The sequence below is a fragment of the Apium graveolens genome, chromosome 5 (assembly GCF_009905375.1).
Source record: "Apium graveolens cultivar Ventura chromosome 5, ASM990537v1, whole genome shotgun sequence".
NCBI classification, from domain to species: Eukaryota; Viridiplantae; Streptophyta; class Magnoliopsida; order Apiales; family Apiaceae; genus Apium; species Apium graveolens.
Window position 1 is genome coordinate 104,544,997 of NC_133651.1, and position 15,251 is coordinate 104,560,247.

Consider the following 15,251-nt stretch of genomic DNA (forward strand, 5'->3'; position numbering starts at 1 on the left):
TTTTTTTTGAAAAAAGATTTAAAAAATGAATATTTGTTCGATAATAATCATTTACACCAAAGTAGTGTCACATGGAAAGAAGTGAAATACAATTCAAAAGAAAAGACAAAGAACAATAACTAAAATCTGCATGCCCAAATTTAGAAGTTTAGATATATGTGCTTCTAGTAGAAATAAGCTCATAATAATCATAACTTTTCCTTTTAATCGTAAGTTTCTAATGCAATTCATCCCTTCTTCATTATCTTTTTCTTGCATTAATTTTCTTTTTGCCACACAATTTTTTCAAAGATTTTGAATGGTACCCATTTAAATCTCTCTCTCTCTCTCTCTCTCCCCCCCTCTCTCTCCTGTGCTGTGCTGCCTTTGTCCTAGCTCTCCATTGTCTGACACCACTGTTCTCTCTAAATGGCGTAAAACTTGATGCCTGATAGTGCAAGCAAAGCAAGCACCCCACCTTTTACCTCTATTTTTTTTACTGTTTTGCTCTTTATTGTGTAGAATTTTTAAAGAGAAAAAGATTACTAGATTTTTGGCCCTCACTACTACTATAAGCTTGTGTTTAATGCTACACTAGCAAAACCCACCTGCAAAACTCTCCATTGTCTTTCTTCTTCTCCTTCTCTCGCCTCTGCAAAACCTATGCACCTACTTTTTATAACTCTATTTAAACTAAACCCAACATTTTTTACTGTTTTCTATGAATTTAGATGGATGGTGTTTAAGCTCAAGCTTATGTAAGTGGTAATCTCTTTTTATTTACACATTGAAAGTATGTTTTTAGTTTAGCTTAATGTTTGCTAGTTAAATTTCTGGCTTAGTACTGTACTTTTTCAGGCCTCTCTTCAGTTCCTTTCTTGTTTCTTTTGCTCAGTCCCTTTGTTCTCATGGCCAGCTTTGCAGTGAGCATGTCTATCTGATCAAGAACACACACACACCTCTCTCTCTCTCTCTCTCAGCCTATAGTTTACTGAAGGTGCTAAGTTTATATTATATTTTGTTGAGGTTCAAGAAAAAAGGGTGTCATGTTTTGTATAGATTCTAGATAGGATCAATGATTAGTAATAGTTTCCTAATTGTGTAGCATGTTCACTTTTATAGAGTGCACAAGTGGTTAAAAACAAGTCATTGAAATTAGTTTGTTAAGGTAGCTCACCTATCACTTTTAATCTTAAATAATTTAGTCATCTGGCTAGCTAATTCTCTTCACTCTTTCTTGTTTCTTCAACTTTTGTCTCCAGATAAACAACACACCTAAAAAAAATCACAGTTTTAACAAGTCAAGAAATGGAACTCTCAAGTCAAGATCATGGTGAGATGCCAGTTCCAATCAATAGTACATATGGAGGTCACATAATTCATCACAATCCTTCTACTCCTCTTCCACTACCAACTCCTCAAAATCACAACAACATTGTCACAAATTCAGTGCCTCCAGTCTCAACCAATGGCCCGATTGACGACTCGAAGAAGGCGGTGAAATACAAAGAATGTTTAAAGAATCATGCAGCATCAATGGGAGGAAATGCCACAGATGGGTGTGGTGAGTTCATGCCAAGTGGTGAAGAAGGCAGTATTGAAGCCTTTACGTGTTCAGTTTGCAACTGTCATAGAAATTTTCACAGGAAAGAAATTGATGGTCTACACAATCATTCCTCTTCATGTGATTGTTACCACCACTTAAATCTTAATAACAGATCAGGGATCGGAAGAAAACTCATTCTTGGACATCATTTTGGGACACCACAGTACCCTACTACTGCAACTGCACTTGTTCCCTCCAGACCTGCACAGCCCCACCAGATGATCATGTCTTCTTACAACAACATGATGGCCTCACTTCCTTCTGAGTCAGATGAACAAGAAGATGGAAACAATAACAGCCATCAGAATGGATTTGGAGTTGGATCAACTGGTGTACTCATGGCTAGACCACCTCATTTGTTGCGAAAAAGGTTTCGGACTAAATTTTCCCAGGAACAGAAGGAGAAAATGCTGAATTTTGCTGAGAAAGTTGGGTGGAAGATTCAGAAACAAGAGGAAGCTGTGGTGCAGCAGTTCTGTCAAGAAATTGGAGTCAAAAGAAGAGTCCTTAAGGTTTGGATGCACAACAACAAGCACATTCTTGCAAAGAAAAACTGCACTAACTCAACTCCAACTCTGGAAAACCCGGTTGAGTAATGATTGTCAGTATGTAGATTAAGGATATTAATTAAGTTTGAAAGAGTTCTTGACCTGATTACAATCAAGTAGTCTGGAGTGATTAGGAGAGCATCTCTTGGGATTATAGTTAATGACGTTTATGATTAACCTTAATCTAGAAAGAAAGAGTTAGTTCTGTCATCTGTGTTGCCATTAAATGCATTACATTGTAATGTATTTTGTGGGATAATTGAAGGACAAAAGGCCGGTGTCTATTTGTTGCAAATAAGTGGTACCTATGCAAAAGTTAGTTGCCAACAGCAGTTTCACATGCATGGTTGGTACATAGTATGGCTTCTCTATCCTCAAGATTTCTTAGTTTTATCATATTAATTGTTTTGGCTTGGAATTATTAAAGTATTTTTTTTATCTATTTGTAAATAGAGTAATGGTAGAGACATATAAATATAGTTACAAAAAATTATTACAAAATCACATGACATTGGTACTATGAAAATAAGAAATAATCTAATTGATGCTATTATTGTGAATGTCGTGAGATCCATTTATATTTAGTCATTATACCCATACTCCTGTATATTGTGCCCTAACATATTTTTTTTGTAAATAATACTCCTGTATATTTTTCATAGTCTTAGTCTATGTTACAAATTACAAATCATTATTTGGAGTCGTAATATTATAGATGTAGTGGAATTTACACACACATACCATACAAAGGCCTGATGATCTGAGAAGTGATTGACTAAAATATCACATCACATATAAGCCAATGTAGCCCATGTAATGTGATTGTCAGTTATATCATCACATGTTTCACTCATTGCTATATGTGTCTAAGCAACCAACCTACTTCCCATTTCATCACCAAGAAATTTTTCAAACATTGAATAATACCCTCTCCTTGTCCTTAAGGAGCTTTATACCAATGTCTCAAATTTACAGGCACTGATCAAAGTAAGCTCATCGTCTCGTCACTTAATTTGGTCTTTAAATTACTAATGTCACATAAGAAGACGAGTCTTATCTTAACTGTGACCTATTATCCTCAATGACTTTTAATTGTAATTAGAAAAAATGAATATATATAAATAAATCTATGGCACTTAAATCACAACCAACGCAAAATGCACATTTTTGGTAGAACTGGATGTAGGTACTTAGATATTAAACATATGCTCATTTCATGTAAGAACTAAGAATATTATCAATTTCAATTTTGCAAGCAAAATGAAAATGAAGAGTAGACCTGATAAATGAGAGAAACCATATGATCTTCTGAAGCAAATTTAATATGGCAGAGGATATGTAGGATAAGGGGCTTGTGCTGTCTATGAAATGACATATCTGCACATCATATCAGTCATATCTCAAGAATTTACAGGCTCACGGAAGTTAAAAAGGTCAACTTTTTTTTTCTCGGCTTCAAAACTAAACAAACGTAATGGTTTAGACTGTGGTCCATGACACTGAATGAAGCTATCCAACAGGTTTAAATTATGGGCTTCGAAAATAAAAGCTCTTGCAAATAGGCTAGTTTAGAGCAAGTCCATGTTGGAAAAAATAATTTGGAGGTTGGGTGAAGTGTTTAAAAATGAGTAATAATACTTTTTATTATCGACTCAAATGATTGGCTTGATACAAAATAGTGGATGGAGGTCTCCTTTTATAGGTCTCCATGGATAATTCTAGATACACTATTGACTCTTCATTTTTCTAGATATACTAGCTTTATACCCGGATGCACGGGATAATTTATAAATATTTTCATAATATTTTTATATTTTTTAATTTTTTTTTTTAAAAATGTCATGGTTGTTAATTTAGTCTTATAATTTGATTTTATTTATTTTTATAGTAATATATTTTTAAATATGTCAAGTAAAATATAATTTTTTTTCATGTTTTTTTATATATTTTCAACTTATTTACAACTCTATTTTTGTAAAATATTCATTTCAATAAATCAAAATATATACTTTTTATATAATTTTATATTATATTTATTTTTAGCATAAATATTGAAAATTTAAGTGTAAGTGAAATTTGTAACTACAAATTTAAAGTTACTTTAAAAGTTTTTTTGATAACATGTCTATGTGATGATTATTATTTTACCAAAATAGTGTAGTGAAATTTATTTTTACATATTTGTTATTAGTATTTTCTCTTATTTATATTTTTTTAAATTATATTGTATAGAATATATTTTTAAACATGTCAAGTAGTAAATAATATTTTACATGTTACGATTTTCCATTTTGTTAATTTGATTCTCTACATATTAATATTTTCTTTGGAATTTATATTTATTTATGTATTGTTTTTTAATTACATTAATAATTTGATATATTATAATATTTTAACTTTAATTAATTTCTCTTTATCATAAATACATACATATTATAAATATATTAGAAACAATTAGAGTTTTGTGTGAAAATTATCTTTTGTGGTAGGGGTGGGCTAATTTTATATGATTTTAATATGAAATGACATTGTTAGCCATGCTGACCAATCATTTTTTTATATATTTTATGTTTCCATGAATAATGTATTTTCCAAAAATTGAATTTTTTTGTATTTAAATATTTAGTTATTATTGTATTATTATATTTGACATTGATGACCTAAATATAATATATGTGTTATAATATATTTTACTTTTTCCATTGTTTGATATTTTTTCACATTATAAATTTATAAATATAATATTTTAATCATATCATATAATATGTTTAGGTAATTATTTTTTATTTATATATATTTTTCTCTTAATCTTGTGGAGTTTGATCAAAAATTAGAAAGTTGCTTGGGATTTGCATTTCTCGGTGTTTATGATAATATTTTATAATTTTTCAGTAATGATTTTGGGAAAAATACTTTACACTTAATTGTCATAGTACTTTTAAATATATATTATTAGATTTGTATTTCAATTTTAATTGTAATAATTTATTATTCTTATTATTATTATTATATTTTGTTCAAATTTTTAAAAGTCCATTATTTCAATTTTTTTTTAAAAGTACGTAATTTTCATTGAATCAAAACACATATAATATTTATACCTAAATACAATCTAACTCTGTTACTTATTTATAAGATAAAAATTAAAATTATCTATTCAAAAATATTTTGTTAAAAGCAAAATACATATAATATTTATACCTATATACAATCTAACTGTGTTACTTATTTTATAAGATAAAAAATAAAATTATCTATTCAAAAATATTTTTAATCAAACTTACACATTCCATTTTTTAAAAAAAATGATATTACCAAATGATTTGTTCATTGGTACTTATATTTATTTTTATTAAGATAATTATTGCTTGTATTTTATATAACCCTTTAAATTTAATTTTATAACATTTAAGAATACATAACTATAGTTCAATTTATTAATTAATTATTTGTTGTTACTTATTTCAATAAAAAAATTTAAAGAAAATCCGTAACTTTTCTTTTTTTACAAATTGAAACAAAACGCCTGTAATATTTATACCAAAATATAATCTAAATTTGTTCGTATTTTATATGATAAAAATTAGTATATAATATTTTTTATCAGATGTGCATCTCAATTTTTAATTATAATAGTTTTATTATTATTATTATATTTCTTCATCGTTTTAATATTTTATAGGATTGATCATGTAATATTTATACCTAATACAATCTAAATGTGTTTATTGTTTTATACAATGAAAATGAACTTATCTTTCAAAAATATTTTAAATCAAACTTACACTTTTCGATTTTTTGTAAAAAAATAATACTATTTTTAACCCGATTAACAAATAATTTCTTAATTATTACCTATATTTATTTTTATTAAGATAATTATTACTTTTTTGTGTCAGGAAGATAATTGTTACTTGTATTATATATTTATATACATATATATAATATAATACTTTTATTATTACTTAATATCATTTAAAAATATATATCTATAGTTCAATTTTTTAATTACTTGTGTTTGTTACACTTTAGCAGGGGCAACCAGTTACATCTTACCAAGTGGAACCAATATGACCACCAAACCATACCACCAAAACCCCCTTACTCAGGAAGTTGCACCAACATACTCCGCTTCACATGTTGATAATGTGACAATTGGTTCCTTCTTTAACATCCATGTGAAGGCCGATTTCCCCGTGTAGAATACAAAACCAGTTGTGCTCTTGTGATCATCAATATCTCTTCCCCAATCAGTATCACTATATCCAACAACCCTTTTATCATTAGAACAAGAATAATATATCCCAAAATTTAGTGTACCTCTAATATATCGGAGAATCCTCTTTGTGGTCTTCCAATGAGTTGTTGGATTTTCCATGTAGCGGCTAATGACTCCAACTGCATATAAGATGTCGGGTCTTGTGCACGTCAAGTATCTGAAGCTTCCAACCAAACTCTTAAAGAGTGTGGGATCCACTCTTTCTCCTTCTTCGTGTTTTGATAACTTTGTTCCACAATCCATTGGTGTACTAACTGGATTGGAATCTTCCATCCCAAACTTCTTAAGCACTTCTTTTGCATATCCCTCTTGAGTGATAAAGATACCTTTTTTCTTTTGTTTCACTTCAATTCCAAGGTAATAGGACATGAGCCCGATATCAGTCATCTCGAATTCCTTTGTCATCTCCTTTTTGAACTCCTTGAACATGTTTGGATTATTTCCTGTAAAGATCAAGTCATCTACATACAAGCACACAATCATTATATTATTATTTTAAATTTTGATATAGAGTGCATGCTCATATGGACACTGATATGGATAGAAAATATATCCTAAAGACACATTAAATATCGCATTAATTGTACTTGGGCTTCTTGTCCGAAAAGTCCAATACAGACCTGTCTAATCCAAGTTTCATAGCAGACCTGTCTGGTCCAAGGCTTCGTAACAGGCCTTTGACGACCCAAACAACCAAGGCCCACCAACAGGGGTCGTCCAAGTCCACGAACACGAGCTGTTCACAGACTAGGCCCAATATGGCTGGAAGAGCGGAGACATGTGTTCCAAACGGACTCAAAGTCCTACATAGAAGGTTCTGGATCTCCTTTCTCAAGAGGACTCCTAATCACCATCTAAGTTGGAGACTTGTCCACCAAGTCTCTCAACAGAAGTCTAACCCTAGACTCACCTCTATATAAAGGGCTCTACCCCTCAATCAGAACTACGTTTTTGGCTTGATTTCTACAACACAGAGATACGTAGACAACTCGTAAGCATCGATAGTCCCGAACGCAAGAGCAACCATTAAAGCTCGAAGCTCACTAACCCTAACATTAAATACTAAAGTACTCAGGTTTTTATTCCACAATGTTTGGCGCCGTCTGTAGGAAACTTACAACAACCATGGTGAACACACGGAGCAGAAACACTAGTGGGACATACACTCCTGTCCCATCGTGAATAATCGCATCAGTGGTGGAAGTACTGCCACACTTAACTTATGCCTCCACCCAAGGAGGAACCCTAGTAGGGGCAACCGAGGCTCAGCCACAAGGGATGAATCCCCCGGCTCCTCAAGGGACGAACCCCCAACTTCAGCAGCTGCATGCACCTGTGAACTCTCAACCCCTTGGGTGTGAGTACTCGACAATTATGACTACTAACGCCCCTTACAGGATGCCTCTATACCCCGAAGTTGGAGGGAGAGGACACACTGGTAGAAGTGAAGCACAAGGGCGGACGCCCCAATACATATGTGAAGGGTTTTTAGCACATAAACGCAGTGAAAACGTAAATTTAAATCTTAAAAAACTGAAACCCTCCGCAGGATCCATGCGAAAAATAATATTTAATTCGTAGTTCAGTATTTTTACCTTAAGAAGCTTTACGTTAATGAAAAGATGAAGGTCTTTAATGGCGATCCAAAAATGATGAACGGAGATCCTTAGCAGCTGCTCCTCAAGTGTGAAGCACTCCACCGGTATCCACCAAGAAAATGATGTAATGAAGGAGGAGGAGATGGAGAGAATTAGGGTTTTGTAAATCTTTTTGGTTGAGACAAAAATAAGGTCTATATTAGTATATTTATAGGCAAAATTTTCAGCTGAAAATTTTCCCATAAAATATTATTATTATTAACCCTTTATTATTCTCATTAATAATTAAAACACCTTTTAATTATTAATCCTTTTTCTAAACACTTTAGAAATAATTCTCTCTCTCTTGATTTAATTTCCAAAAATTAAATTCTTAATTAATAATATTAAGAACCTTTTCTTAATTAATTTATATTCAATTAAATCTCATTTAATCAATTATTAAATTTTCCAATTAGTTATTTATTTCATAAATAAATAATTATCAGCCATTATCAATTAATTCCTCCACCACTAAATCATTCTCTTTTATGGTGTGACCCTGTAGGTTCAATATTAAGCCGGTAGTAGAAATAAAATAATAATAAAACTATTTTATCATTATTTATATAAATTCTCTAATTCATTAAATATGATTAATTAATTAATCATATTTATTCTACATCGTGAGGGATACTTTTCAGCATATCGCGACTATCTGGATAATACGAATTCACTGCTTAGAATACCAAGAACCTATTCAGTGAGTAGTTACCATACAATTAATTCCTTCTACCCTGTAATGTCACGATTAAATACAAGGCATGGAACTTGTGTCAAGCCTATCTTATTTAATCACTTACTTTCCCATTCACTATGCTTAGTTTTATTTAATGTAAATTAGAAACTCCTTTCTAATTTCATTCACTCTGGCCAGAGATTCCTGAACTAACATAAGTGGATCAGCATTGAACATTCTCTTCCTACACTGGATGGGGTAGATCCTTTATTGATCATACACTATCTTCGTGTACAAATTCCAATACCTAGTAGAGCCCTTATAATTGTCCCTTGAGGCTGAGAACTAAACCAAAGCATAGTTCAATGTAGACAAGATGACTATGATGACCTCAAGTCTAAGGATACTTGTACAACTATCACTATGTGAACAACTGCTGACACGTGAGTGAACTCCATCAGTTGTTCAGCTGTGTGAGTCATGTTCAGTGAACTTATTCTATAATAAGCACCTACATACTAGCTATAGTGTCACCACACAAATGTCTATGAGAACAGACATCCTTCATAATGAAGCAAACATAGTATGTACCGATCTTTGCAGATTATTAATTACCAGTTAGTAATCCTACAACCAGGAACTATTTAAGTTTAGAGTTATCATCTTTTAGGTCTCATTATTATGATCTCATCACAATCCATAAAAAGCTTTACTCTAAACTGTGGTATATCTTATTTAAACATTTAAATAGATAGAGCCCGCAATAAAAAATAAAACAAGTCTTTTATTAATATCAATGAAATCAAAACAGATTACATAAAATTTATTTCTAAATCCTCATACATGATTGGACTTAGGACATATCTCTTTCAATACGTGGCTTGGCTCCTATTCCGGAGGATCAAGAATTCTCTGGGCCTTATACTGAAAAAGACTCCGAGTCATCAGATGACGATGTTGCTCCAAGAAGGAGGCGTGCTAGCAAGGAGCCAATGGCTGACACTGAACAACGCTCCAGAAGCACTCAAGGGATGAATCCCCAAGATGTTCAAGAGAGGATCAGGGCTCTCGAAAAAGAGATCCAAAGGCTGAAGCGAGACCTAGAGACACATCTGGCCCCAAGACCCCCACTCTCTCCAAGGCGGAGAAATCCTCCTCCAATCATAGATCTGAATAGTCCAATACCAAGAAGGGAAGTTGCCCCAAGGGCTGATCCAAGTGATCTTATGCCCCTAGGAGATCCTAATGATCCAAACCCACCATTCACTGATGAGATAATGAATTCTCGTATCTCAAGGAAGTTCAAGATGCCCACCATCAAATCATACGATGGTACTGGAGACCCCGCTAATCATGTTAGGACGTTCTCTCAAACCCTGTTGTTACAGCCTGTGAACGACGCTATTAAGTGTCACACCTTCCCTCAAACCCTATCAGGCATGGCTCAAAGGTGGTATAGCCATCTGCCCCCAAACTCTATTGGATCCTTTAAAGACTTGAGTCAAGCTTTTATTAAGCAGTTCATAAGTGGCAGAGTGTACGAGAAGAGCTCAGCATCTCTCATGGGTATAGTCCAAGGAGCAAAGGAGTCCCTGAGAGAGTATCTGAATTGATTTACGAAGGAGGCTTTGAAGGTCCCTGATCTTGATGATAAATTAGCTATGATAGCCCTGCAGTAAGGGACTAGAGATGAGTTCTTTAAGATGTCCTTGGCTAAGCGCCCTCCCGAAAGCATGCTGCAGCTCCAGGATAGAGCTGGGAAATATATTAAGGTGGACGAAAGTATGAAGAAGATAGCTGTGAGTAACGAACCTACTAGGAACAAGAAGCAGAAGACGAATCAGGAGTATGATGCCAAAGACAAGTATCCACAAATTGGCAAAAACTCTAACTCCTCCTCTTCTAAGAAGAATCAGCAATCAAGGTTCGCTGAATATGCAAGGTTGAATGCTCCAAGGAGCCAAATCCTTATGGAAATTGAAAAGGATAAGGACTTCAAATGGCCGAAGCCACTAAGAGGAGATCCCGAAAAAGGAGACAAGAGTCGGTACTGCAGATTTCACAAAGATGTCGGTCATGATATTGACGATTGTTGGCAACTTAAGAATGAGATTGAGTATCTGATCCGATGGGGAAAGTCTAGACGTTTCACCAAGGGTGAAGAGGCCGGAGGCCAAAATAGAGATAATGATCGAAGAGATGACGATCGAAGGGGTAACGACAGAGATCGCAACCCACAGCCCCGAGGGCCAGTAATAAATATGATCTCAGGAGGACCTACTGCAGGTGGTACTACAAGGAACTCCCGAAAAGCTTATGCAAGAGAAGTGATGAGCATAGTTGGAGAGCCATCTAAGCGTTCTAAGTCAGAGATGATTCTTGAATTTGGTGACCCAGACCTTGAAGGTTTGAAATTTCCTCAGAATGATCCTCTGGTTATCACTTCGATAATTGGAAATTGTCCTGTTATGAGGGTTCTAGTGGACAATGGAGCTTCCATGGATATTCTGTTCCATGACACATTCATAAGGATGGGCTATAATGATTCTCAGCTAACTCTATCCGACCCTCCCATCTACGGGTTTAACCATGTAGAATGCAAAGTCGAAGGAGCAATACAACTTCCCGTAACTATCGGAGAAGAGCCCAGGGATGTCACTCAGATGTTGAACTTTTAGATTGTCAAGGCAGCCTCTACTTACAATGCTATCATGGGTAGAACAAGGATCCATGCTTTTAAAGCTGTTCCCTCAACCTACAACATGGTACTGAAGTTCCAAACTAGAAATGGTGCTGGAGAAGTAATGGGAGATCAGAAGATGGCCCGAAGTTGCTATGTTGCAGCACTTAGGCCTGATGGAACAGGGGGCAGGTCCTCCCCATAGAAGACATGGATGTCCAACAAAATAACGAACTGCGAGGGAAGCCAGCCGAGGACTTGGTCCCAATTCCTTTAGACCCCTTAGACCCGGAGAAGGTCACGTACATGGGGGCATCTCTGGACAAGCCCTTGAAGGGTCGAATGATAACTTTCCTCCAGGAAAATAATTATGTTTTTGCTTGGACAACAGCTGATATGCCTGGAATTGACCCAAACCTTATAACTCATAGGTTAAACGTTGATCCAACTCGGAAGGCTGTAAAGTAAAAGAAGAGAACTTATGCCCCTGATAGGCTGGAAGCCATTAAGCAGGAGGTCGAGAAGCTTTTAGAAGCCGGATTTATTGAGGAAGTGCATGAATGGTTGGCCAACATCGTAATGGTTAAGAATGCCAATAGAAAGTAGAGGATGTGCATTGACTTCACTGACTTGAATGATGCTTGCCCCAAGGACTGTTACCCCCTACCAAGGATTGATACCCTGATTGATGCCACTGCTGGACATGAGATGCTAAGCTTCATGGATGGCTTCAGTGGTTACAATCAGATCAGAATGCATAAGGATGACACCCCCAAGGTATCTTTTATAACTGACTTTGGTGTATTCTGTTATCTTGTTATGGCTTTTGGACTTAATAATGCAGGAGCTATATACCAAAGACTGGTGAACAAGATATTTGCCCATCTAATTGGGAAGACCATGAAGGTCTATGTCGATGACATGTTAGTCAAAATCCTAAGCAAGGCCGATCATATCAGTCAACTTAGAGAGACATTTAAAGTGTTGAGGCACCACAAGATGATGTTAAACCCATCCAAGTGTGCTTTTAGCGTTGGGTCTGGAAAATTTTTGGGTCACATGGTCTCTAAGAGAGGGATAGAGGCCAACCCCGACAAGATCAAAGACATCCTAGAAATGGAGCCACCACGCTCCATGAAGGACGTTCAGAAACTGATAGGAAGAATCGCAGCTCTAGGGAGGTTCATCTCCAAGTCTGGAGACAAATGCCTTCCTTTTTTCAAAACCCTTAAGAAGGTGAAGGACTTTGAATGGACAGCTAAGAGCCAAGAGGCCTTTAAACAGCTGAAGAAGTACATGACTCAAGCCCCGTTGTTGGCTAAGCCAAGTCCGGAGGACATTCTTTATTTGTACCTCGCGGTATCCAAACAAGCCGTGAGTGCAGTCCTCGTGAAGGAAGAACAGAAGCTCTATTAGCCTGTACACTATGTAAGCAAGGTGCTCCATGGAGCAGAGTTGAATTACTCCACCACAGAGAAGTTTGCGCTTGCTCTCATCACAACCTCGAAAAAGTTAAGACCATACTTCCAGGCTCACAAGATCGAAGTCCTGACGGACCAACCCTTGAGGAACATTCTTTATAGCCCGAAGGCCAGTGGAAGGCTCATCAAGTGGGTGATTGAGTTAGGAGAATTTGATATCAAGTATAAGACTCGAACGACCATCAAGGCTCAGACCTTAGCATACTTCGTGGTCGAATGCACCATTAATGACCAAGAAGTCGGGGGGCAAGAGATAGTAACCCCAGAAGGAGGAGAGAAGGAGAAGGATGAAGAAACGACCTTAAAAGAGTATTTGGTTCTCCATTTTGACGGAGCGTCCAAAACAAAATCTAGTGGTGCAGGCCTAGCCTTGCAAAGCCCTGATGGGTTTATGATTGAATATGCTTTGAAGTTTGACTTCCCCACTATAAATAACGAAGAAGAATATGAAGCATTGATAGCTGACTTAGGCTTGGCTAGAGCCGTGAGGGCCAAAAACCTGAAGGTCTGCGGAGATTCAAGACTTGTAGTTGCTCAAGTTAATAGAGAGTTTGAGGCCAAGGATGAAACTATGGCTAAGTACCTGAGATTCGTAAAGGGAATACTGACTCAGTTCGATGAATGGTACGCAGAACACATTTCGAGAGAGGAGAACACTACGGTGGATGCCTTGTCTCAGTTCGCCTTGTCTGAAATCAAGAACTATCCGAGAAGTATTTACTTCCAGGTCTTGAAGACCCCTACTATTCACGTCATAAACCTGATAGCACCGGTTGGTGTGGTAAGCTGTTGGATAGACCCGATCAAGACCCACTTGGAAACTGGGTGGCTCCCCGATGATGCCCAAGAGGCACGCAAGCTGTTGGTTAGAGCGTCAAGGTACTCTTTGATTGAAGGCCTTATTTACAAAAGGTCCTTTGTTATTCCATACTTGAAGTGCTTAAGACCTCTTAAAGTAGAGGAGGCACTTAAAGAAGCCCATGAAAGGATTTGTAGACAACACCTAGGGGGCAGGGACCTCGCTCACAAGATAACTCGATTGGAATTCTACTCGCCAACTATGATAGCCGATGCAAAGGCTTATATGAAGAGATGCGACAGATGCCAGAGGCACGCTCTGATAGTACGACATCCCCCAGAGAGGCTTACGTCGATCAACCCACCCATCCCTTTTGCAATGTGGGGAATGGATATACTGGGACCATTTCCTATAGCGTCAGGATAGAGGAAGTTCATTGTGGTAGCCATAGACTACTTTACAAAGTGAATTGAGGCTAAGGCACTAGCCAAGATAACAACCAAGCAAATTACCCAATTCTTCTGGGAGAATGTGATATGCCGATACGGAATCCTACGTATCCTTGTCACGGATAATGGGAAACAATTTGATAATGCAGAGTTCAGAGAGTACTGCGATGATAACAACATAGAACTTTGCTTCACCTCCGTTGCACATCCTCAGGAAAATGGGCAAGCGGAAGTTTCTAACAGAATTATCCTTGATGGACTTAAGAAGAGGGTTGAACGCTCGAGACTTGGGTGGATGAGCTGCTGCCTATACTATGGGCATATCGAACCACCTGCAAAGTGACAACTGAAGCGACCCCATTCATGCTGGCTTACGGAGCCGAGGCAGTGGTGCTCCTTGAGATTACTCATGGATCCCCTAGGATCAAAGCTTACGAACCAGAGATAAACGAAGAAGGCATGAGGCTCGCTCTTGATCTCATTGACGAAGTCAGGGATAAGGCCAACGTCCGCAATGCAGAGCATCAACGAAGAGCCTCCCTCTGGTACAATAGACGGGTTAAAGAAAGGTTCTTTCAACAGGGAGATTTGGTTCTGAGGAAGATTGAGGCATCAGGAGTTGGGGAGAGAGGAAAGCTAGCCCCCAACTGGGAAGGGCCTTATAAGGTCAGGAGGATACTGGGACGAGGATCCTACAAGTTAGAGACCCTGAATGGTGATGAAGTGCCTCACACTTGTCATGCTTCGAACCTGAAGGTTTATTATGTTTAGGATATTTACTACATGTTCCTAGTACTTAGCATTAGTTTTACAAATAAGGTCGACGAAACCATCTTATGTAAGGGTTGAACCCATTTCTTAGAGATATTATCTATTTATGCAAGTTTATTTCTATCATCTTGTCTACTAATTTATTTAAGTACGAGCATCCAAAGAATGCAAGTCCCAAATGACCAAATGCCGAAAATAAAAGACAAGTATGAAATGAAATTAAACATAGTACATAGATAAAAGATCCCGAAGGATCATATGTTAAAGTCCCGAAGGACCAATAGGTTACAAACCAATAAAAGTTTAAATAAATAAGTTCTGAAAATAAAAGCCACATACGGCA

General features: G+C 36.2%; 4 protein-coding genes across 9 annotated transcripts; all 4 read left to right on the plus strand.

Annotated features, from left to right (window-relative positions):
• The first annotated feature begins 330 nt into the window (after positions 1-330).
• On the plus strand, positions 331-2,535 carry LOC141724345 (zinc-finger homeodomain protein 2-like). 6 transcript variants are annotated; one of them, XM_074526466.1, is made up of 2 exons: positions 331-444; positions 1,242-2,535. In XM_074526466.1, the coding sequence occupies exon 2, from the start codon at positions 1,288-1,290 to the stop codon at positions 2,179-2,181; it is 894 nt and encodes a 297-aa protein (XP_074382567.1). In that variant the 5' UTR covers positions 331-444; positions 1,242-1,287; the 3' UTR covers positions 2,182-2,535. The 6 variants fall into 6 exon arrangements, with proteins under 6 accessions (XP_074382567.1, XP_074382562.1, XP_074382564.1 ...); XM_074526461.1 differs by lacking the exon at positions 331-444 and adding an exon at positions 451-1,147; XM_074526463.1 differs by lacking the exon at positions 331-444 and adding an exon at positions 451-976.
• A 7,896-nt stretch (positions 2,536-10,431) lies between these two features.
• LOC141660292 (uncharacterized) lies at positions 10,432-11,406 on the plus strand. Its single transcript, XM_074467266.1, has one exon. The coding sequence runs from the start codon at positions 10,432-10,434 to the stop codon at positions 11,404-11,406; it is 975 nt and encodes a 324-aa protein (XP_074323367.1).
• A 1,874-nt stretch (positions 11,407-13,280) lies between these two features.
• On the plus strand, positions 13,281-14,114 carry LOC141660293 (uncharacterized). Its single transcript, XM_074467267.1, has one exon. It carries the CDS (start codon positions 13,281-13,283, stop codon positions 14,112-14,114), a length of 834 nt encoding a protein of 277 aa, XP_074323368.1.
• A 386-nt stretch (positions 14,115-14,500) lies between these two features.
• On the plus strand, positions 14,501-14,908 carry LOC141660294 (uncharacterized). The gene has a single exon (XM_074467268.1). The coding sequence runs from the start codon at positions 14,501-14,503 to the stop codon at positions 14,906-14,908; it is 408 nt and encodes a 135-aa protein (XP_074323369.1).
• Positions 14,909-15,251: the final 343 nt, after the last annotated feature.

Bases quoted from the DNA above. Each gene is read 5' to 3' on its own strand.
- LOC141724345 (XM_074526466.1), top strand. From the start codon at position 1,288: ATGGAACTCTCAAGTCAAGATCATGGTGAGATGCCAGTTCCAATCAAT.
- LOC141660292 (XM_074467266.1), top strand. From the start codon at position 10,432: ATGTCCTTGGCTAAGCGCCCTCCCGAAAGCATGCTGCAGCTCCAGGAT.
- LOC141660293 (XM_074467267.1), top strand. From the start codon at position 13,281: ATGATTGAATATGCTTTGAAGTTTGACTTCCCCACTATAAATAACGAA.
- LOC141660294 (XM_074467268.1), top strand. From the start codon at position 14,501: ATGCTGGCTTACGGAGCCGAGGCAGTGGTGCTCCTTGAGATTACTCAT.